The sequence below is a fragment of the Sminthopsis crassicaudata genome, chromosome 3, assembly GCF_048593235.1.
Source record: "Sminthopsis crassicaudata isolate SCR6 chromosome 3, ASM4859323v1, whole genome shotgun sequence".
NCBI classification, from domain to species: domain Eukaryota; kingdom Metazoa; phylum Chordata; class Mammalia; order Dasyuromorphia; family Dasyuridae; genus Sminthopsis; species Sminthopsis crassicaudata.
The window spans coordinates 372,722,397-372,745,760 of record NC_133619.1 but is presented as its reverse complement, the minus strand read 5'-3'; the positions used below and the strand labels follow the sequence as shown (position 1 = coordinate 372,745,760).

The following is a 23,364-nucleotide window of genomic DNA, read 5'->3' as shown; positions in this document are numbered from 1 at the left end:
AGTCCTCTTTTTGAATACAGATGGCTCTCTCCATCCCAAGTCTTTTGAATTGGCCTGAATCACCTCTTTGTTGAAAAGTCATGTCCATCCTTTAGAATTGATCATTACATAATTTTGTTGTTGCAGTATATAAATGTGCTCTTGGTTCTACCCACTTCACTTAGCATCAATTCATGCAAGTCTCTCCAGGCCTCTCTGAAATCATCTAGCTGATCATTTCTTATAGAACAATGATACTCCATAATATTCACATACCATAACTTATTCAGCCATTCAGGCATCCACTCAGTTTCCAGTTTCTTGTCACTACAAAAAGTGCTGCCACAAACATTTTTGCACATGTGGTCCCTTTCCCTCCTTTAATATCTCTTTGAAATATAAGCCCAATAGTATCACTGCTGGATTAAAGGGTATACACAGTTTGTTAACTTTTTGAACATAGTTCCAAACTGCTCTCCAGAATGGATCCATTCACAGTTCCACCAACAATGTATTAGTGTCCCTGTTTTCCCATATCCCCTCCAACATTCAGCATTTTCTTTTCCTGTCATCTTAGCCAATCTGAGAGCTGTGTAACTGTATCTCAGAGTTGTCTTACTTTGCATTTCTCTGATCTAGAGAACCTTTTTATATGACTAGAAATGGTTTTAATTTCTTTATCTGAAAATTGTCTGTTCATATCCTTTGACCATTTATCAATTGGAAATGCAACTACAAATTTAAAGATGATATAGTCAAGGGGAAAATCCTCTCTTGAATAATTGTGTTTGATTTTAAAAGCTTTTGTTAATTTTTTTCTCTAAACAGTATATAATTCCTAATAAATGCTTATTCACTCACTGATTGACTACTTAGGTACTATGTTAGTTATTGAGGATACAAATCGAAAAGAAGAAGAAGAAGAAGAAGAAGAAGAAGAAGAAGAAGAAGAAGAAGAAGAAGAAGAAGAAGAAGAAGAAGAAGAAGAAGAAGAAGAAGAAGAAGAAGAAGAAGAAGAAGAAGAAGAAGAAGGAAGAAGAAGAAGAAGAAGAAGAAGAAGAAAGAAGAAGAAGAAAGAAGAAGAAAGAAGAAGAAAGAAGAAGAAGAAGAAGAAGAAGAAGAAGAAGAAGAAGAAGAAGAAGAAGAAGAAGAAGAAGAAGAAGAAGAAGAAGAAGAAGAAGAAGAAGAAGAAGAAGAAGAAGAAGAAGAAGAAGAAGAAGAAGAAGAAGAAGAAGAAAGAAGAAAGAAGAAGAAGCATTCCCACCCTCAAGGAGTTTACATTTTCTTGGAGCTCTGGTATCTAGATTTAAAATCTACAAAGTGACTTTGCCCAATGCATTGAACATCCCTAGGCATTAAATTATATCATTTGAAAAAGGGCAAAAGTTAGATGGGAATAGAAGGAACATTCCAGCCAAACTTTCACAAACTTTTCCCTCCAAATAACTTTTTTAAAGAAAATCATATCACATTGTGTTTTCAGCAAAACACATTAGATTTTGTTTTGGAACAATATCAACTGTGTCCTGTGGAGGCTGCAGTGAAAGCAGTGCAGTACCAACAACAATTTCAAGAGATCTCACCAATAAGGATATTGGACTACTTGTCAGAAAGATATTACAAGGAACCCTTATTTATACATTGGATACAAAATGAGGTGCTGCTTGGCAATTCTATTGGCTATTACCTATTGCTCATTGCCCATTATGGGCTGCAGTTCCAGAATTAAAAGAAGTGCTTGGGGTTGAAAAGATGTAGAGAACCTGATGGCAGTATCAGGACAGAGGAGGAACAGAGACTGTACCTCCTCATTATAGTCCCACAGTAGAGAAAGGAAGACTAGCTCTTTTGACTCCCCATCCCTTAGAGGAGCCATCCAGTTTTAACATAAAGTTCAAAGTTGAGAAGTAGGCTATAAAAACAAACAACAAAAACTGAATTTAAAACTTAAATTTGAACTTTAAAAGTTACTGTAATGCTAGGAAACTTTGACACAAACTCAGAAGGCAATGTTGTACAATCAAGATTTCAAATGCAGACACAAGCTGAATAAGAATTCCTAGAAGAGTTAACAAAAGAGATTAAGAGTAAAAATTATTTTAAAAATCAAATAAGAAAAGTGAAAGAAAATTGAGAAAAAAAATTAGAGCAATATAGGAAATTGTGAACATAATGAACAGCTTGATAAACTAGGTTCCTAATACTGAATAATACTGAAGGAAATAATTCCTCAAAAAAAAATAGAATTGGTCAAATAGAAAAAGAAAAAGAAATAGAAAAAGAAAAAAGAAAAAAACCTTCACAAAATAAATAATTCCCTAACAATTTCAATTGGAATAAGTGGAAACTAATTACTTCTCTGAGACATCAAGAAACAATAAAACAAAGACAAAAGAATGAGACACAATAAAAGAGAATGTGAAAGATCTCACTGGAAAAACAACTATTCTGGAAAATAGATTAAAAGGACATAATTTAAGAATTATTGCACTACCTGAAAGCTCTGATCAAAGAAAGAGCCAGACATCATCAATTTCAAAAAATTGTAAAGGGGATTGTTCAGATATTTTAGAGCAAGAAGATAAAATAAAATTGAAAGAATTCACCAATCACCTCCCAAAAGCAATTCCAAAATTAAAACTCTTAGAAATATCATAGCCAAATTCTGACATTCCCAGGTCAAAAATTAAAAGCAGAGAGAAAGGATTTATTCAACTAGGTTCACACAAGATTTAGCAGCTGCCACTATAAAGGAATAGAAGGCTTGGGAAAATGATATTCCAGAATTACAAGCAAGAAAAACCTACCCGGGAAAACTGAGTATAATCTTTCCAGGGGAAAAAATCATTTCTACAATGTAGTGTTAATATAGTATAATGGAATTAGAGTTAAGAAAACTGGATTTCTATCTCATTTAACTTATTAGAGTTAAACAAAAGAATTGAACTACATAACATTCAAGGTCTACTCAATGCTACCACCACTACCTATGAAACCAATGAGCTATGGAACTCTGAGAAAGTTATTTTAACTCAAACTTGATTGCATTGTGGCTTTATCCTGAACTGCTCTAATGTGCTTTTGGAGTTTCATTGACGTAAAGATTTACTGGTAGTAATTCAGTGCTAGCCTATTAAATTTATTTACAGCCCAAAGAAAAATTGCTTCTAATATAATCACTTTATTAAAACATCTCTAGTTGGAGGAGATGTGGGAAAACTGAAACATTAATTCACTGTTGTTGGAATTATTGGAGAACTGATCCATCATTCTAGAGAGCAATTTGGAACTATGCCCAAAGGTCATAAAACTGCAAATACTTTGATCCAGCAATACTATTGATGAATCTATATCCCAAAGATAAATATTTTTAAAGGGAAAAGGATCTATTTGTATAAAAATATTTATAGTAACTCTTTTTATGGTAGCTAAGAATCAGAAATTGAAGGGATGCCCATCAATTGGGAATGACTAAACAAACTATGGGATATGATTTTAATAGAATAGTATTGTGCTATAAGAAATAACAAGCAGAATGATTTTTTAAAACCTGGAAAGATTTACATGAACTGATGCAAAATGACATGAACAGAACCAGAACATTGTATATAGCAATAGCAGTGTTGTTCACTGAAGAATTGAGAATGACAGCTATTCTCAACAATTCATCAAAATTAGATCATATTGGAAGTGATCCAAAACAATTCCAAAGGACTCATGATAAAGCATACTATCTGCTTCCAGAGAAGAATCAATATTGTTTGAATGCAGACTGAAGCATGCTGTTTTTCACTTTCTTTGTTTCATTCCTTTTTTTATTCAAGTATTCAAGTCTTCTTATATAAAATTACTAATAAGTAGAACAAAAGGTTTGACAATTGTCAATGTTGTAAAATTACCCATGCATATATTTGGTAAATAAAAACTATTAAAATATATTAAAAAATAAAATTACTAATAAAGAAATCTTTTACATGATTACACATGTGTAATCTACATCTGATTGCTTCTAGTCTCAGAGAGGGAGGGGAGTAAGAGAGGGATAGAATTTGGAATTCAAAACTTTTAAAAATGTCAAAAATTGTCTTAAGTAATTGGAGGAGAAATAAAATGTATATGTGTATATATATATGTATATAGATATATATACATATATATATATCTGTAAAAAAACATTTGTTATCCCATCTCAATTAAGCTAATAGTTGACATTCAATCTCCTTTTATCCAGTAATCAAGTAGGAATTTCACTTCAGTTCTCTTTCCTTTCTACTTTATGCATTTCTACATTTTAAAAGGTCTCCTCAAACCTTTTAAACATCTGTCCCCAAACAAAAAATCTTGGAGAAAATCATACAGATTGAGAAAAGAGATCAGACAGTGGAATGGGAAAGAGTTACTTTATGTTTGTTACAGATTATCTCTTTCAAAACTAGATTAAAAGAAGATTATATTGTTCATTGGAATGAACCAGGTGCCCCCTAAGTTCAAATGCCATCTCTTATAATTACTATTTATGTTACTTTAAACAGTTTATTTTATCTCCTACATCATCTGTTTCCTTCTTTGTAATAGTAATATAACTTGGGCAACTCTATCTTCTTGTGGCTTCCTGATTACCTCTGAGGATTTTTTAATCCCTAATTCTACATTTCATTTTTTGGTGCTTATATAGTCAAGCTCAGTTCCAATACTATATCCTAAATTTTAGGAATATGATTTCTAGAAATTAATTTATTCTAGTAAAATTTCAGAGCAGACAAACAATGTATATATTTCTCATGCAATTTACACTAAAATTATTTTTATTTTCATTCTTCACTGGTCAATCTTGTACTATAGGACTTTGTCCACTTTTTAGGGCTTCACAGTTTAAGAGAGTTGAAAGAAGCTCCTAAGGCAAATTCTGAAAATGATGAAAGGGAAATGGTACATAATGAAAGGTTAATTAAAGGAATTGGAGTTTGTTTAGCCTTGAAAAAAAAAGAAGCCTGAGGATAAAGAGAATAGATGTTTTTAAATCTAGGTAGGCTGCTATTGTGGAGGACTTTAAAATCTGAGAACCATCTTTAAATTCCATTGAGAGAAAAACCAGGGTAAATAGCTTCCATTGCAGCCATAAGATTTAGGAGAGATAGGAAATGATATTCATCATCAGTCTATGTAATTTTTTACTTGGATGATGTTTGAGTAAAAGATAAGATACCCATTTCACTGAAATATATTATAAAAAGGCATACGTAGAAAACAGGTACCTGCTTCAATCTCAGGAATTCTTTCCAACTTTTATCAAGACAAATCTCATTTTTGTGTGGGAAACAAAATCAAAGACAGAAGCATTCTCCCTGCTTGGGATTCACAGAATACTTTTCTTCATTCTAAAGTACAGAGATTATTACTACCAAACCAATGAAAGAGCTAATGAATCTTTTTAAGTTACCTGTTTGATAGCATCCAAAGTCTCAGCTGCAAGGATTTGTCTAGGCCAAACATGAAGAGTAGAATGTTTAAACAAATGTTTCCAATATATTTCTTAGGACTTATGAGATTTAAGTGGAATTTAATGAGAGAATCAAACTATAATGCATACAGCAAGAAGTATTTTTCTTTTTACACATTTTGAAAGCTTAGTGCTCTAAACAAAACCAATGGTAAAAAACATGAGGGATCAGAAGCAAAGAGGGAAGAAAGGGATTAGGGCAAAGGATACACCAGAGTGGGCAGCTGTCAGTCTTACGTGTGATAGCTATCAAGATGTATGAAGGAAGAAAGGAGATTAGCACTGGTCCATAGAGACACCACCTCCTCCAAGCTGTCTATCATTCCTGTTAGGATTTTTGGTTTGTTTGTTTTTAGGATGCCTCAGTTGTAATTGTTTTCATATATTGACAGTTTAGGTAAACATAGAAGGGCATAGGTTTCATGGAGGTGGCTTGTTCTTTCAAGGTCATTTGTTTAATTTCCTTTCTCTGATGTCATAGACAGGTGACAAAGAAAAATAAATCAGGAGAGTGCAAATATGGGGCATCTAGAAGTTTTTAGAAAATTGCAGGGGTTGGTAGGATGTTTGACAGAAGAGGAGATCAAGTATCTAAAGAGCAAAGTGAGTATACTGCCACAAGTAAACCTTATATTTCTCAGAGAAGACCATAAACTCTGCACATTTTTTCAGACTTCCTCAGCAAACAAATAAATATAAACTTGCATAGTATATGACCTAGTAATTTAGATTGCTGTGAGTAAATCTAAGTATAAATCATTATAAAAAACATAGATCACAAAAGTATGCAAATAAAACCTACTTTAGAGGGTTATTTAAAGCAGCCCATGCTTTGATGTAAACTCTACATGTATAATGTTCAAAAAGGACTAGAACTTCTCATGTAAAGGCTTGCTCAGCCCTTTTCAGGGAGGCTCATCCACCTGTCACCCAACTCTCACCTGAGGCTCCAAGAATTTGCAGGATGCTTAGTGGCCACCCTCCAGGAAAACTGTCTTGGCAAATGGGTTAAAAAATGTTGAAGGTGATCAAACAGGCCTCAAACCCTCAAACCCCAGATTTTCTCAAGTTTATGAATCTGGTGGATTGAAACAATTTGTTCCAGTGACTATGAAGGCAGGTGAAAGAGGTGTTGTAGTACACTTAGCCAGAAATCAAAGACACCAAGGTCATCCACTGCATCCCAAGCCATGGCAGTCATCTTGACTTTTGTCTTGTTAGTGGACTTCGATGACTCTGGAAGAAAAAGTGAGGCTGACAATTTTGTGTAACTCTACCTCACTTAAATTTAATTCATGCTCAAGTCAAAATATCACCTTATGACGTCATCAGTCATCTTCAAAAATGAAGGACAACAATAACCAAACTATAAATATGATTCTGCTTTTTATGATTCTCTGGCTTAAAAAGTATGAATATAAGCACAAAAACTCAAAATGTAAAATAATTACATGAAGAACTAACAAATGTAATTTCATCTAAATTAATTAACATAAATTATATTTTATACATTTCAAAACAATTCCCCCTAATGAATAACTAGTTTTTAGGTGGTACAAAGTGATAAAAATGAAGAGTTTTTTCCTCTGCTCATGTCAATTGAATCTCTGCTTGACATATCAAGACTCTCAGTAGTCACTCTTATGTAACAGTAGTAACAGATGGATAGCAGCATTTATATACCCATGAATGTTTAGGAATCATCCAAGCAAAATCAAACAAAGTTGTGAAGAGGAAAGAAAATAAGGAGGAGAGGATTGTTATTCATAGAAATAATTTTATATTCAAACTATTAGGGCCAAATTTTTTTTAGTTTCATTTAGGGCTTATAAAAATTTACTTAAAATCCAGATCCGAAAAGAAAAAAAAAAGATAAGAAAAACAGAAGTTATTTTTATATTGATAACTTGAACATTTAAAGCAAAAGTCTCAGAGAAAATCACAAAACATAGCTGAATGGGTTAATAAATAGATGGACAAATGGTTGTTAAAGTGAGAGCTAATAATGGTAAAATGATGACCAATGGCAGAGAGTACAGTATCCATGTACCTAGGAATATTTGCAACTATCCAAAAAATTATGGACAGAAAAAAGTTAAGACATACAGCTCCAAATTATGTGAGATGCTGAAAACATACACACACACACACACACACACACACACACAGACACACACACACACATATCTCACATATAAATATATGTGTGGGTCTAATATAGCTGAGGAGCTGGAAGAGGCACATTTACAATGAGTAATAATCATTCACAAATGCTAAATAACTACAAAATATATGGCAATGTATGGCACAATTTTAAAAATTAAGTTATTCTCTAATTATTTCATATGTATTTCTCTAACTAGACTATAATCTCCTGGTAGCAGAAACTGATTCTTAATCTTATCTGTCTCCCACAGCACCTAACACAGTATGATAAACAGAATAGTTTCATAAAAAAATAATAGTAGTTGAGAAGAAATAACCATATCTTTAAGAAAATAACATTTATTTTTATTATTTAAAAGGCAGATCATTCCAGAGAATGAACACTTGTTCCTTCTAGGTCTTTACAATAAAATCTGGTTGGACTATGACTGTCCTTTGTAACCAACAGACTTAGTAACTCCAATAAACATTATATTTCAAGAAATTTTAAAGGAAAATTAACACAGTATCCTAGACCCAGAGGGTAAAATGGAAAATGAAAGACTCCACCAAGCACCTTCTTTCTCAAAAAGATCTCCAAATGAAAACTCCTAAGACTATTATAGCCAAATTGAAGAATTTCCAAGTCAAGGATAAAAGTATTTCAAACAGTGAAAAGTAACAATTCAAATATCTTGGAAACATAGTCAGGATCACACAAGATTTGGTAGCTTCTATAATACATTAAAAGAATGACAGCTTAAAATATGATATTCCAGAAAACAAAGGAACTAAGTTTAAACCAAGAATAACCAACATAATAAGCTAGGTATATATATTTTAGGAGGGAAAAGGATATTTAATGAAAAAGAAGACTTTCAAACATTCTTGATAAGAAGACAGGAGCTGAATAGAAAAGTTGACATTAAGGCTATCCAACACCATAACTCTCCCCCCCCAAAAAAAGACTAAATCACTATTGATTGAAGAAATGTACAATAAAGCAATGCTAAAGTACCACCTCACATCTAACAGAAATGACAAGGGGTAGAAAAGAAGAGAGCAAATAGGCACACTAATGAATGGTCCAAACAGTCTAGAGAACAATTTGGAACTATTCACAAAGGACTATAAAATCATGTATAGTTTGGCCCCAAGGAGAACAAAGAAAAAGGAAAATAACCTATATGGACAAAATTACTTATGTAACTTTTTGTGGTAGCAAAAAATTTGAATTTGGGAAGATGCTTATAACTTGAGGAATAACTGGACAAGTTATGGTATAAGATTGTGGCATAGTATTTTTGTTCTATAAGAAATGAAAAGGGAGATGGATTCAGAAAAAAAAAAAAGCCATGGAAAGACCTACATAAACTGATCAAAATAAAGTGAATCAGGAGATCATTGTATACAGTACTAGCAATATTGTAATGCTGACCAACTGTGAAAGTTTTAGACATTCTGAACAATAAAATATTTTAAGAAAATTCCAAAGACCTCATGATAATAAAATATATCCTTCTCCAGAGGGGAGAAAATTGATGAACTCTAAGTGCATATTGAAACATAGTTTTCTCCTTTTTTATTTTTCTTGCTTTTTTTTAGCACTACATGTTTAATATGAAAATATGTTTTGTATAAATTCACATGTATAATTAATATTTTACTTTATTCTCGGTGGGTAAAAGAGCAAGAGGAAGGGGGCAAATTGAAAACTCAAAAAATAATATTAAAAAATTAATGATATTTTAAAAAATCAATAATGCAGTCTTGCTTAACAAGATGCTTCTACCCTAGATCCTGCTTTCCTGATTGTTGAATCACTCAGCCTGGATCACTATTTCACAAGAGGCCCCATTCATATCACTTGATTTTCAGTTCAATTCACTCTTTAGATTCTGTCTCCTTAGCATTAGTCTTGCCTTCATATGGGTAGTCTCCTTCTTTTCCCACACTCTGCTCTACTTTCCATCTCCCCATTATATTCATTTGCCCTTTTCAGAATATAAGCTCATTGAGAGTAGTGATTGTCCTGTTTTCTTATTTTGTGTTCCCAGAACTTAGCACAACTCCTGATACATAATGTTTAATAAATCCTCTGATTGTCTAAACATTTTCAGTGGGTATATCACAATAACCTGAAGTCCCCCAAATCCTAAGGTGATGATGAGAATTCCTTTTGTGAATGGCCTAGATCACCAAAGTCTCTCCTATCAATTCAAGTGTATCATTCAGGTTCCGTGGAATCCAAAAGCAAGAACTTTTCAGGATCATTTACAATCCCTGAAACATAAAGCTTTTCACACTATAATCCTCTGTGGCGATCCATCCCCCAAGAACTTGGAATTCCTTTTTTGCTAATGTGAACCATGTTTTTAGAGAGGAGAGGGAGAATTGGGGAGGGGTTCTTGTTATCATTTCCATCCAGTCTGTAGCATCCCTCTTCCAATATGGTAATTCTCCAAAAGTTGATTCTTCTCTGTGGTAGGAGGATTACATAATTTTCTTACTGCCATTAATTACCACCTGTCATGTTTTCAGCAAAGATTCCGCCTAAGCACTTGATTTATAAATACAGAAGAATTTTAGAAGTCCCCTTCTGATCTGGTCAGCTCTTTAAGCAACTTCATAACTTCAGCAATAATGTTTCAGATCAAAATTTCTTATCCCTGAGGCTTATATCTTTTACCTTTTAAAAACTCACATGTTGTTAAAAGCCAGAGGCTCAACCAGAAACAAGACTTTATTAATATGTAATGTAGACAGCTATCTATAGAAGTACACTGGTGTAGTGTTATTTATTTTGGAGTGTGATTTATTATAAAACTATTCATTTAATTACATCCAACTTAATGCATCAAACATTTCCTTTGTGCTAGGCATTATGCTAGGTACTAGGATTCAAAGACAAAGAATTAAATAGAGCACATGTTTAAGGAGTGTGTGCTCTATTTGGAGGCATTAACATGTACACAGATTAGTATTGTGTTTGTGTACATGAATATGTGTGTGTGTGTGTGTGTGTGTGTGTGTGTGTGTGTGTGTGTGTGTGTATGTTATGGCCTGAACTTCAAACTTGAAACAAAGGATTCTTACAAGGTACTAAGTCAGTAGAATTGAAAGAGACAATAGTTATCTATAATTAAGCATGGTTCAGTATGACTGATTTAATCCTACAAAGAGATGTTATGGGCCAGAATTTGAAACAAGATACTAAGTGGAATTGAGGAGACAATGGTTAAATCTAGTTTAGCAATGATTTAATCCTACAACAAATAATGGTTTCCTAGTGATAAAATGATTGGTTTATACTCAGTGTGGGGCATATAAACTAGAAGCCTCAGCCAGGTTTCAGTCGGGGAGATTCAGAGGGAGAGAAGGCAGGAGGGAGCTTAAGCTCTCAGAACCAAGGAGAGAGATAGGCCTCCAGAAAAACTAGCCAAGCCCTAAGTGAAGGAGACAAGACTTTGAAGAAGACAATAAAGGATTTGGACTTTAACACCTGGCTGCACTTGTGATTACTAAACTGAAATGAAGGCTGCCTCCAGAGACCCCAAGAAAACCTCAACAGAGAACATTACATTTTAGAGAGAACATTACATATATACACACACACATACACATGCATACTTAATTATATAGACAAACATATATATATATACACATATATATGTGTGTGTGTATACACATACATACACATACTCACATATACATACTTATAATATACATATGCATATATATGCATGTGCACACACACACACACATCCAAAATAAATTAAAGGCAATTTGAAAAATAAAAAACCCCACTAAAACCTGTAGCAAATACCTAACTAGCTAAGTGATCATGGATAAGGTACTTAATTTCTATCTGCCTATCTGCCTCAATTTTCTTATCTGTAAACTAGGAATAATTGTAGCAACTACCTCTCATGATTGTTTTGAGTACAAAATAAAATAATGTGTATATTTTGCCCAACTTTTTTTGAAAGCTTTTTAATTTCAAAACACAAGCATGAATTGTCAATGCTGAAAAATTACGCATGCATATGTCTTGTAAATAAAAAGCTATAATAAAAAATTAAAAAAAAACCATAAGCATGGATAATCTTTCAGCATTTACCCGTGCATAGCCTTGTGTTCCAAATTTTCCCATCCTTTCCCCCACACCCTCCCCTAAATAGCAAGCAATTGCATTATATGCTATACATGTTAAAATATATATTAAATATATGTAAACATATTTATACAATTATCTTGTTGTATAAGAAAAATCAGATCAGAAAGGAAAGAAAATGAATAATAAAACAAAATGCAAGTGAACAACAACAAAAAGAGTGAGAATGCTATGTTGTGATTGACATTCAGTTCCCACAGTCCTCTCTCTGGGTGTAGATGGCTCTCTTCATCACAAGATCATTGGAACTAGTTTGAATCATCTCATTGTTGAAGAGAGCCATGTCCATCAGAATTGATCATTATATAATATTGCTGTTGCCATGTACAGTGATCTCTTGCTTCTACTTATTTCACTTACCATTTGTTCATGTAGTCTCTCCAGACCTCTCTAAAATCATCCTACTAGTCATTTCTTACTGAACAATAATATTCCATAACATTCATATGCCATAACTAATTCAGCCATTCCCCAATTGATGGACATCCACTAAGTTTCCAATTTTTAGCCACTACAAAAAGGGCTGCCACAGACATTTTGGCACACATGAGTCCCTTTCCTTCCTTTAACATCTCTTTGAAATATAAGGCTAATAGTAATATTACTGGATCAAAGGGTATACACCATTTGATAACATTTTTGTGCATAGTTCCAAATTGCTCTCCAGAATGTTTGGATCATTTCATAACTCCACCAACAGTGCATTAGTGTCCCAGTTTTCTCACATCCCCTCCGATATTCCTTATTATCTTTTCCTGTCATCTTAGCCAATCTGACAGATGTGTAGTGATATCTCAGAGTTGTCTTAATTTGCATTTCTCTGATCAATAATGATTTTGAGCACCTTTCCATATGACTAGAAATGGTTTTAATTGCTTCATCTGAAAATTGTCTTCATATCCTTTGACCATTTACCAATTGTAAAGTGGCTTGAATTCTTATAAATTTGAGTTAATTCTGTATATATTTTAGAAATTAGTCCTTTATCAGAACTCTTAAAAGTAAAAATGTTTTCCCAATTTATTGCTTCCCTTCTAATCTTGTGTGCATTAGTTTTGTTTGAACAAAACCTTTTTAACTTAATATAATCAAAATTACCTATTTGGTGTTCAACTATGAGTTCCAATTTTTCTTTGGTCACAAATTCCTTCCTTCTCCACAGATCTAAGGGCTAAACTATCCGGTCTTCTTTAAATATCACTCTTTCTATTCATTCATTCATTCATTCATTCATTTGTTTATTCATCCATCCATCCATCCATTTATTTATTTATTTGCTAAAGTAATTGGGGCTAAGTGACTTGCCCAGGGTCACACAGCTAGGAAGTGTTAAGTATCTGAGACCAGATTTGAACTCAGGTCCTTCTGACTTCAGGGCTGGTGCTCTATCCATTGGGCCACTAGCTTCCCATAATATCACTCTTTATGCCTAAATCATGAACCCATTTAGGTCTTGTCTTGGTATATGGTGTCAGATGTATTTTGCACAACTTCAAAGTCCTATATAAATTGTATTTTTTGGCATTTTTCTTATGCTATGTATATCAGAAAAGTCTAATGTAGTTAGTATGTAACAAGTGATATAAGGCTTGAAGAAAGCAAAAAAGGCAAAATGGGGTGGAAAGATAATTTTAAGTCCCCAATTGCCTTAGGGGAAAAAGAGACCATGATGATAGTCTTATAATGTATATTTGTGTATTGCCATGTCTGTGATGAAATAGTGGATAGAATATTAGACCTGTCTACAGAAAACCTGATTTCAAATTCTGCTTCAAAGGCTTAACAGCTTTGTGACTCTGGACAGGTCATGTAGTCTTTGTTTGCCTGAGTTGCCTCACAATTGGTCCCAAAGTTCTTCAGAAAAACCTTGAAAGTGTCTTGTGTCTTTTTATTGTTGTTGTTGTTGTTGTTGTTTGTTTGTTTGTTTGTTTAATTTTTTGCTGAGGCAATTGGAGTTAAGTGACTTGCCCAGGGTCAAACAGCTAGGAAGTGTTAAGTGTCTGAGGCCACATTTGATCTCAGGTCTTCCAGACTTCAGGGCTGGTGCTCTATCCACTTCATCGCCTAGCGGCCCCTTATTGCTTTTTTCTGATTTCCATGAATTCAAGAAAGTCATCAAACACTCATTATGTACAATCTACAGTATGAGAAGTAAGGAGCTATTATCAATGTATTTCTTGTCTTCAAAAAGGCTACAACCAACTGGGGATGGGGACATGGTTAAGACTGTGTGCTTAATAAATGCTAGTTGACTGCAGATTTATCAATAAGGATGTTATGTGGTAGACAGAGTATAATACAAAGGAAAAATACTCTAGGAAGATTTTACAAGGAAGAAAATATTTTAATCTGGGGTAAAATAGAAAATAAATGTTTCCTCATTTGTAGTACCATTATCAATTAGCTTTTTCTCTTTCTAGGTAGTTTTACAAGAAGCCATAGTTTCCACATATTATCGAACATTTCTTTCTCTATCCTTACTACAACATTTACATCCATACTCAATTTTTCTTTCTGATTGTTTATGTGTTGCTTTATATGTGTTCTGTACATTTATTTTCAAAATAATTGGCCTTTAATAGCATTTGCATTCATAATAATATAGTACTCATTTTTGTTTCTAGTCTAAATGAATGATTTGCTTTGGACTGCTAATGAAAAATAGTCATTTCTTCATTAGTGTCTCAGTCATAGCCCTCAATTTATTATTATTATTTTTTCCTTTGGAACACTATGTTAGTAGTTTGAAAGTTAGCAGTTAATTTGACTAACCTGATCATCAAAGAAGAGGGATTTAAAAATGGAGTCTTTATTTTGCTTTCCCCTTTAAAAAAAAAAGTAAAAGAAAAATACATTTCTTTCAAAATGCAATACTTAGCTTAGAAAGGGGAAAGAGATATTTGAATATCTCATACAGCTTGAATTATCATTAAATAATTACCAAACAGGGGACTTTTCCAAAACACCATTGTTCTAACTGTAACACCTCTGTTTTATTTCTTGGTTCCCTACTCAGAGGGAAAATTAGTTGTGTTTTAGGGAAAAGTATGATGGAAGTGCCTTACCATTTGGTCACATGTAGTATGAAACTAATACTAAAGCTTATTTCCTAAAGGGGGCAGATTCTGGAGCATATTTCCTCTAATGAAGGAAAATGAGAAGAATAATAAATAATTATTGTCACCCTGAAGCATCTGCAGAAAATAAAAACAATCATCACTACTATTTTCCCTCATTAGAAGGCTTGTGCCCCAGAGCCTATGCTTTAGAAGATGAACTAGAATTGTTATCACTATTATTAGTATTCCTAAAAATAATAATAATAATAGTGACAATGGTAATAATGATAATCAAAGAGTTCTCTTTCCCTAGTGGCCCAATCAAAGGATCACAGGATAATTTTTCCCATTTAAACAAAGAGAGTATTGGTTAATTTCATCTATGCCTGGAAGATATTTTCTCTTTTCCTCATCCATACTCATAGCAAAATACCATAAAGAAATGTGATGTTTACCCTAAATACAACAAAACTTTATCAAATGCCACTTATTTCAAATTTTTGAAAATTCAAATAATTGAACAATAATTCAAGTGTTTACTGTCATTTATCACAAATCTATAAGTATTTAAGAACCTACTAAGTGCAAAACATTGTTCCAGGAAGCAGAAGGAATAGGTATGATTTATTAGATGGTATCTCCATTTTCTAAGGACTAAGAATGTAATTGACTGAGAGAAGACGAACCCAAATGAAGTTATTAGCACAGCATTTGAAGTATTTAATTAATGCTTAAAGTACATAAGACTGAATAGGCATGCTATGGAGTTTAGAGAGGAAGGTTCAAGGAGGTCTGGCATAGTTGATAAAGGGTTCATAGAGTAAATAGTATTTAATCCAAGTTTTGAAAATTTGAATGAGAACAAGTAGAATAATCCAGATTAGAGGAGCATGGATCCATGCATGACAATAATATGTCTGGGTTAGGGATAAGACCAACCCAACTAAAATGTGGGGAGTATATTAGAAATAAAGATAAGCAGGAAGATTAGAACTAGATTGTGATGGGTTCAAAAAAAACAAGGAGATTAGGCAAAAGGTCACAGGAAATAAGAAGCTATTAGAGGATTCTGAGCAAAAAATGTTTGCCCATACAGGGCTTAATACCATCATAGGTACTCAGTGAGTACTTATTAAATCAAAGAAAAAAATAGCTATGAAAAGGTTTTAGCAAATGAATTAAATGCATAACCAATATCATGAAAGTAATGTTTTGATTTCCAAGAAAAGAATTTTTAAGCATATTGCAATCACCTGTTTATAAATAATATGATTTCCATATAAAGCAAGACTGGCACTATTTTAGACTAGAGCTTTTGATGAAAATGATTACTATCTTATCTACCACAAATTTGACTTATTTCTGTTTCACAAAGGTCTGTGATTTCATCAGTATAGGATATTTGCTTTACTACCTTTGACCACAACTCCCCCATTTCTTAGTGGTCTGTCTCCTTGAGTTATGACTAAAATAATTCATTATCCCATGTATAGACTTATATAAGATGATCCTTAGATAATAATATTTTCCACCCAGGGGTCTGTATTCAGAGCCTTTTTATCTAGTATACCATAGATCAAATGAATGAATTGGAAAAAAAATATTAAGCTTTTAGTATATGCAAAGCACTGTGTTAAGCATTGTGTATACAAACAGAAAAATAAGATAACCCTTACTCTCAATAAGCTCACATTCTAATAGGAGAAAAATTATATGTGAATAGTTTCAGGCACAAAAAGATGGAAGGTCACATGGTTCTTAGGGTAAACAGCAAAGCACATGTTATTGGTCCTTTTAATATCACTTCAACTGATAAAACCATGTCAGCTTAACTTAAAATCTTAAAGACTTTGGAGAAAAACTTTCTTTCCTGGGTTCTTACTAGATGTTTTTTCTAGATGTAGTGCTTTCAGGAATAGCTGTCAGGCTGTATCTCCATAAAGATTGCTTCCCAACATGACTAGATATTCTGTTGGAAGCATTACTATTTCCAAGACCCTTAAATTCAGGGTCCTAGGCTGTCTCAAATACTATGGATATAGCATTCAAGAACCCAAAATCCCTTTCATGCTGTAATGAAATATTTGTTTTAGAAATTCAATCGTGTCTCTTAAAACTTGTTGTTTTAAAAAAAATAATAAAAAGTAACATTTTATACTTTCCTTTATTTCAGGCAATCCAAATTAGTGTAGGCTCATGTGATGCAGTTTTCCAATTATTTTAGTTCACTTAAGGATTTCAGAACAGTTAGTGGAAAACAAACTTAGAGAAGTTTATCTAGATCAATCACCCACTACCATATTACTACTGGAGACCCCATAGATAGGTTATCATATAATTATTTATAAAAAGGACTTAAGATATCTTAAATAACAAAGTTGAATATAAAGTATTAACAGTACCTTAACTGAGGAACTATAATTATATTCATGAGGATTTATTGATTTCATAAAATACTAATTTAGGAATAAGATGTTCTAAGGCTAGTTTATATATAGTACTTACCTGTGATACCTACATTCTCATATTTTCTTTCTTCTTCTCATTTTAGCATTCCTCGAGTACCAGGTGGATTTTTAAATCCTTTTTAATTAAAGGACTTCTCCCTTTTTCCTTCTGTTGCCCCATCTTATTTGCAGGTTAATCCTGAATTCTTAATAAATGCAAATGGGGAAGATAAACTTATGGGTTGAAGATTATATTAATGTGACTAAAATAATTGCTAATATCTTCACTGTCCCTTTGGACATTGTGGATTATGTCAATTAAATTGGTCTTTGGAACAGAATATGTTAACCAAAAAGGTGATCATTGTATCTTTACTGTACAATATAAATATTTTATTTCCCAGGATTTTATGGATTGACAAAGCAATAAAAGGGAGGCAGGTTATGTAAACTGTATAATGGTGGTAATTATCTAAATAGATCAATTGTAGTGTTTTTGCTATGTGATATTGTCAAAAGTAGTTAGATTCAGGAATCCCATATAAATTCCTATATCCAACTTTAATTTCCTTACACATTTTTTTCTTCAGGCATTTAAAAAGAAACTAATTTGAACTTAGTTCACCATTATATTTTCTTTATTTCTCACCATTGTGCTTTGCACTTCATATTTACTAAAATAAGCCAACACCACAGGTACACAATTTCTCAAAGGAAAAACAAATAATAAAAAATAATGTTTTTCAGTCCTGTCTGACTCTTCATGACTTCATGGACCATAGCATGCTATGGGATTTTCTTGACAAAGATCCTGGAATGGTTTGCCATTTCTTTCTTGACTATATGTATATGGGCAGTATGTTAAAATTTCTTCATCCACTTCTTTTCTGCCTTAATAGTTAACAATAAAATATTTTGGGAGGTTATACATCATATATGCAATGTTTAAAAATTTATTTCAGTTAGCACATTATGTAAAAGAAGGACAACCTGGAGCTCCTTACTATATCTAAATAATCCTACTTGAATTTGTTCTCTGCCATAGATGTTCTCCATGACCATGACAAATTCCTTGAGTAGACATGTGTGTCGCTGTTTTATGCTTCACTAAATAATAATAATCAAATGGTTATAGAAGTTAGTTATCTCTGTTTTTAAATTGTCAACAAATCCTCTATGATTTTGATGTATAAATTTGGAGATATTTTAATGAGAGCATTTTAGGATGGCATTTTGCTCTAATGAATCAAAAACTTTATAGGAAACAATTGCAACTTTGATGTCATTGATGGAGTAAAAAGTTTATTATCAAAATCTTGACAGATCTGTCCAATTTTTATTTTGTTTGATTTTTTTTCTTTCCTAATTTATCCTTAAATGGTATTGATTTTTTGCTTAATTGGATCACTTGACAGTATTTTTATAAGTTTCTTTTCACTCTACTACTTCTAACTTTTCTATAACATGATACTGCTTTTAATTATCCACCAATCAACGCTATAAGATTTTATAAATATTCTAATCTGTTTTGCTTTTGATTAGTAACCCTCTCTAATTGGTAAGGAAATTAGGTTATTTTGTTGATTGAGATAATAAATTATAATAACTAATACACATGCTTGTATATTAATTGTAACTTCTATTCTCCTTTAAGCATTTATTATAGTCTATCAATATCTATACATTTATATATTTCCTATTTGTTAAATAACAATTTATATAATGAGTCATGTTGGACTTGTCTCAAATGTTTTTGTTCTAATTTGACATTGATTTTTATATTTGCTTTATTAAACTGTACATAGACTAAGATTAGATAATGATTCCTATATTAGTAGCCAGTTATTCTCTGTTACAATAGTGTAAGTTTCCTTTCTGGTGATGTTACTAAGTGCTCAGTGAATTGTTCCTACTAATTCTCTTCATAGAGAAATCATTTATGAGAAAGAGATGTGAGATTCCTGTATAGTCTATAGATTTTTTTATCTCTATTGTATCTTTAATCATGAACTATGACTTTCAATATCTTTTTTTAGCATCATTTTCTAATACATGTTTGTTGTTGCTTTTAAAAAAATTATACTAGTCAATAACTATTCTCATCTCTCATGAGCTTTTTAGGGAAATGAAAGAAGGCATTAAAATAGGGTAGGAATAGTGAAGATATTTAAGCCACATTTTTCCTTCACAACATTTTTGGGTCCCAAAAATATCCTTTATTTCCCAAGTTCATTTTAACATTGTCTGTTTAAATTTTAAAATATGTTTTGATGTAGTTAGTTACTTGACATTCTTTCCTATGATTCAAGCTTCAAGTAGTGAACTCTGGCAGGCCTTAATGAAGTGGGCTAGGACATTTCTCATTTTCATGTGTTAGTAAAATAAAATATGAATTGCGATACTTTATGAAAAACAACAACCCTCACCATGATTCATGAATTGATTTTGTACCTGTTCAGAATACCAACTTGTGTGTTTTTCTAAATTGTAATGTAATGTATTTTTGCAAACAATTTGATAAGACTGAAGTCATTCCAGGGTTATTTATAACAGTATTTATATCAAATGTGTTGTGTGTATTTTTAAAAGATTATTTTGGATCCTAAGGAGATACATTTGGTAAATGTATTGAATAAGTTGTCATATAATACAACATTTCATTGATTAATTTTTATTATTTTTGTATCTTACTTCAGGCAGAGAATTCAGCACTAGCTTTGGAAAATGAAAATCAGAGGGAACAGTATGAAAGATGTCTCGATGAGGTAAGGTCTCATGATAAGGTGCCTGACAACTTAGGATTCCCCCAAACCAGTTTTGCTATTGCTCATGTTTATGAGAGACTAAAGGCTTTTTAGAATTATCTCTTTTTAATGTCAGGCAGTAAATGTATGGCAATTCAAAAGGGCTGCTCTAACTTAATTTTTCATTTTTGGAGGTTGTGAATTCATTTTGGCTATTGCTTAATATTCTTATTCCACAATGAGAGGTTTGAGGAATATGTTTCATTATATGATAAATGCAAAGTATCTGATAACTATAATCCTAGCCTCAAGAATTTTAAATCTCCATGTGTGAAAAATAAAACCTGAGAACAAATGCTACACTGATCCAGGACAAATCAGGAAAGTTATGGATAAATTATATTACAGAACAGATAATATTTGTGTAAAAGAAATACCTAGAAATAAGAGAAAGGAGGGGTTGTGGATTAAATTGGAAATCAAGGTAAAAGCAGTAGAAAGGAAATTAAGAAAGAAGAAAAAGAAGTGAGGAAGAAAAATTCAGCACAATGGAGGACAATCTCCCTCAATACTCAATAAACATTATTTGTTGATAATGAAGAAATGGAGCAAAGATGGTAGATGTTTCTGAGAGATATACAGAATTTTGAGGTCTGCATGTGGTTTTCATCTGCTTCTCAAGGATTCTTATCAAACCATATCAGTGATCACATAGGATAAACTAATGCTGAGCCAAAATAAAAGTGGCTTTTTCATTTAGGGAAGAATCTGTATTTTAACACACAATGAAGTTTTATCTGAGATGCTCTCAGATGATTTGAATGGAAATTAACCATCTACCAAGCTTTATAATGTTTGAAATAGCCTGTCAGTTGATGTGCCATGGTCTTAGGATGAGCAAATGAATGCAGAACTCCTAATTTACTTGTGATCCATAAACTTTTGAAAGATCAGATTAGATATCTAAAATGTACTTTGATTTATTTTTCAAACAGTAGTAGAGAAGGATTTGTGCTAAAACAAGCCCGTGCTATCTTTCTAAGTCTGACTCCAGCAGTAAGTAATAGCACATTTCTGAAATAGTTAACAAAGGGAAAGGGTGTGGTTTCTAAACACAGAAAAAAATAGGACGTCATTCCATAGGAATACAGTATATAATCTTCACCTTCTTGATGCAGTGATCTACCTACTTGTGCCATGAATTACATCTTTATTTTACAGAGCCCTAAGACCCCCATAATGGATTTTCAAACTGTTACATTAATATTCTCAGACATATTATATCTCAAACATATTATATCAGCTACTATGGCAAATTGGGAACTCCCAATATGTGGCCATCCAGGCCATGAAGAAAAATAATTAAAACAACACTTTCTCCAATACTTTTAGTCCAATATATGATGATGAAAGACAATTCAAACTGCCTTGAAACTACCTTGATCCCTATATACCTGATCAAGTGCCTCACTCAAGTTAGGGGGGAGAAAATCAATGGACCTCCAAATACTTAAAAGAACTGATATCTCTCATAGGTATTTTCAGTGATATTTGTGTCAGTCTCACTTTATGTACATCCATTTCAGCTTATGCTATATTTTAAAGTCAGTTTTTATATGAATAGGCATAGAAGAGTAATTAATTTGTCAGTAGCTGACCATCATAGTTCTTCTGAAACCTACCTACCTTTAAAAATCCCATGGCATCTCTTTATAGGCATTGATATTTGTAGATATGTTTTATATTAGGGATATACATTGCCTTTTTTTAACTGGCCTAACATATGTCTTGGGGCTTCTGCATCTCAAGGGAAAGATCATGAATGGTGCAAGACTAACTATCACCTCTGAAATAATCTTATTACAAGCTCAATTGAGAAAAAGCAGAAACTTTTTTTTAATAGGACATGCTTGCTTTTACTGCAAAGAATATTTTTGTCAAGAGAATTAACTTTTATACAATCACTTCTGAATGCAATGCAATACAAAATCACTGCCACATTTTGCATTCATGTAAACTGGCCATTGGATTCCCCTGCTAATTGTTTTTCAATTAATTATATGAGTTAGACAAATGGATTTACATATATTGTATTAGAACATCATCCAAGGTACTGTTGACTGCAATGATGATGACAACTGGAAATTGTTTTCAAGGCTTTTTTATACTAATTAAACAAACTAACAATGTAAGGCCATCCATAAGTTATTTCTTTGCTAGTAGATTTTTTTAAATAACATACACAGGTGGTTAAAATGTAAATTCAAAATGAACTTTAATACTTTCACAGTGATGATTATTTTTCATAAAGTGAAATGTATACTAAGAATTCAAAAGAAGAAGGTGAAGAATCCAGTTGGAACAACATCATTGAAATGCTCTCTGCATTTCTAGAAAAAGAATCCATTAAGTCTAATGTAAACACACACACATACACATACTCATACACACACATACACGTGCACAAATACAAAATTCCCTAGTATGAAAAAAATCAAAGACAAAATCTAGGATTATCCCTTTATTCCTTGGGGGGTTGGAGGTTTACATATTTAATCCTAGTTCATTGATATAGGTGTTTGACAGGCAGCTTTTTGGCAAGGAGCAGAGCAATAGTTATTCACATTATTGCCCTGGCTTCAGTTCCTTTTAAGCCTAGCTTAAATGTAAAGAAATTAATGCACAACCTTAAAAAAATTTTTTAAAACCCTCCAGTATTGTATTATTTAAAAGTCTTAGCACTACACACCTTTTAATATCATTATAAAGATATCTGTATTAGGTAAAATCTGAAGATAAAATCTTCACTAAAACATTTTCTTCACTTTTTGAAACTTTAAAAAAGCAATTGGCAGCAGAGCATAGAAACCATTTTGAGTTTTCATTTAATTTGTAACTCAATAATGTCTGAGTCAATGAAGATCTACATCTGAAAAATAGACACTACCCACAGAAAAGGAAAGGTAAATGCTATATATTTTTTAATGTAAATAAAGCTAGATTGATTTATTTTCTTGCTCCTCAACCGATTGTTACACAATATGCCACAAGGACAGAGTGAAATTAGACAAATGGCCTGATAGGAACATAATTCTTAAAAAAAAAAAAAAAAAAAAAAAAAGATTCAACCAAAGATTTCCAAAAATTCAAGACTTAATAAAAGCAGAGATTTGAAATAGATCAAGAAGATCTGAATTTGCCTCCATAGGATATATTCAATCCCTGATTGAACTGTCCAGGAAGTGTCCATGAGACACTTCTTATTTAAATGGGGACCCAGAATATTCAATTAATATCCATTCCTTGAATGGACAGT

At 32.4% G+C, this 23,364-nt stretch overlaps 1 protein-coding gene across 5 annotated transcripts in view; it reads left to right on the top strand.

Annotated features, from left to right (window-relative positions):
* Positions 1–23,364, top strand: part of NCKAP5 (NCK associated protein 5) — a 939,808-nt gene that overhangs the window by 713,438 nt on the left and 203,006 nt on the right. For all 5 annotated transcript variants that reach the window (XM_074301873.1, XM_074301870.1, XM_074301872.1 and 2 more), the window contains one exon: positions 20,001–20,069. In XM_074301873.1, coding sequence (XP_074157974.1) covers positions 20,001–20,069 — 69 coding nt within the window. The remainder of the gene's footprint in view (positions 1–20,000; positions 20,070–23,364) is intronic.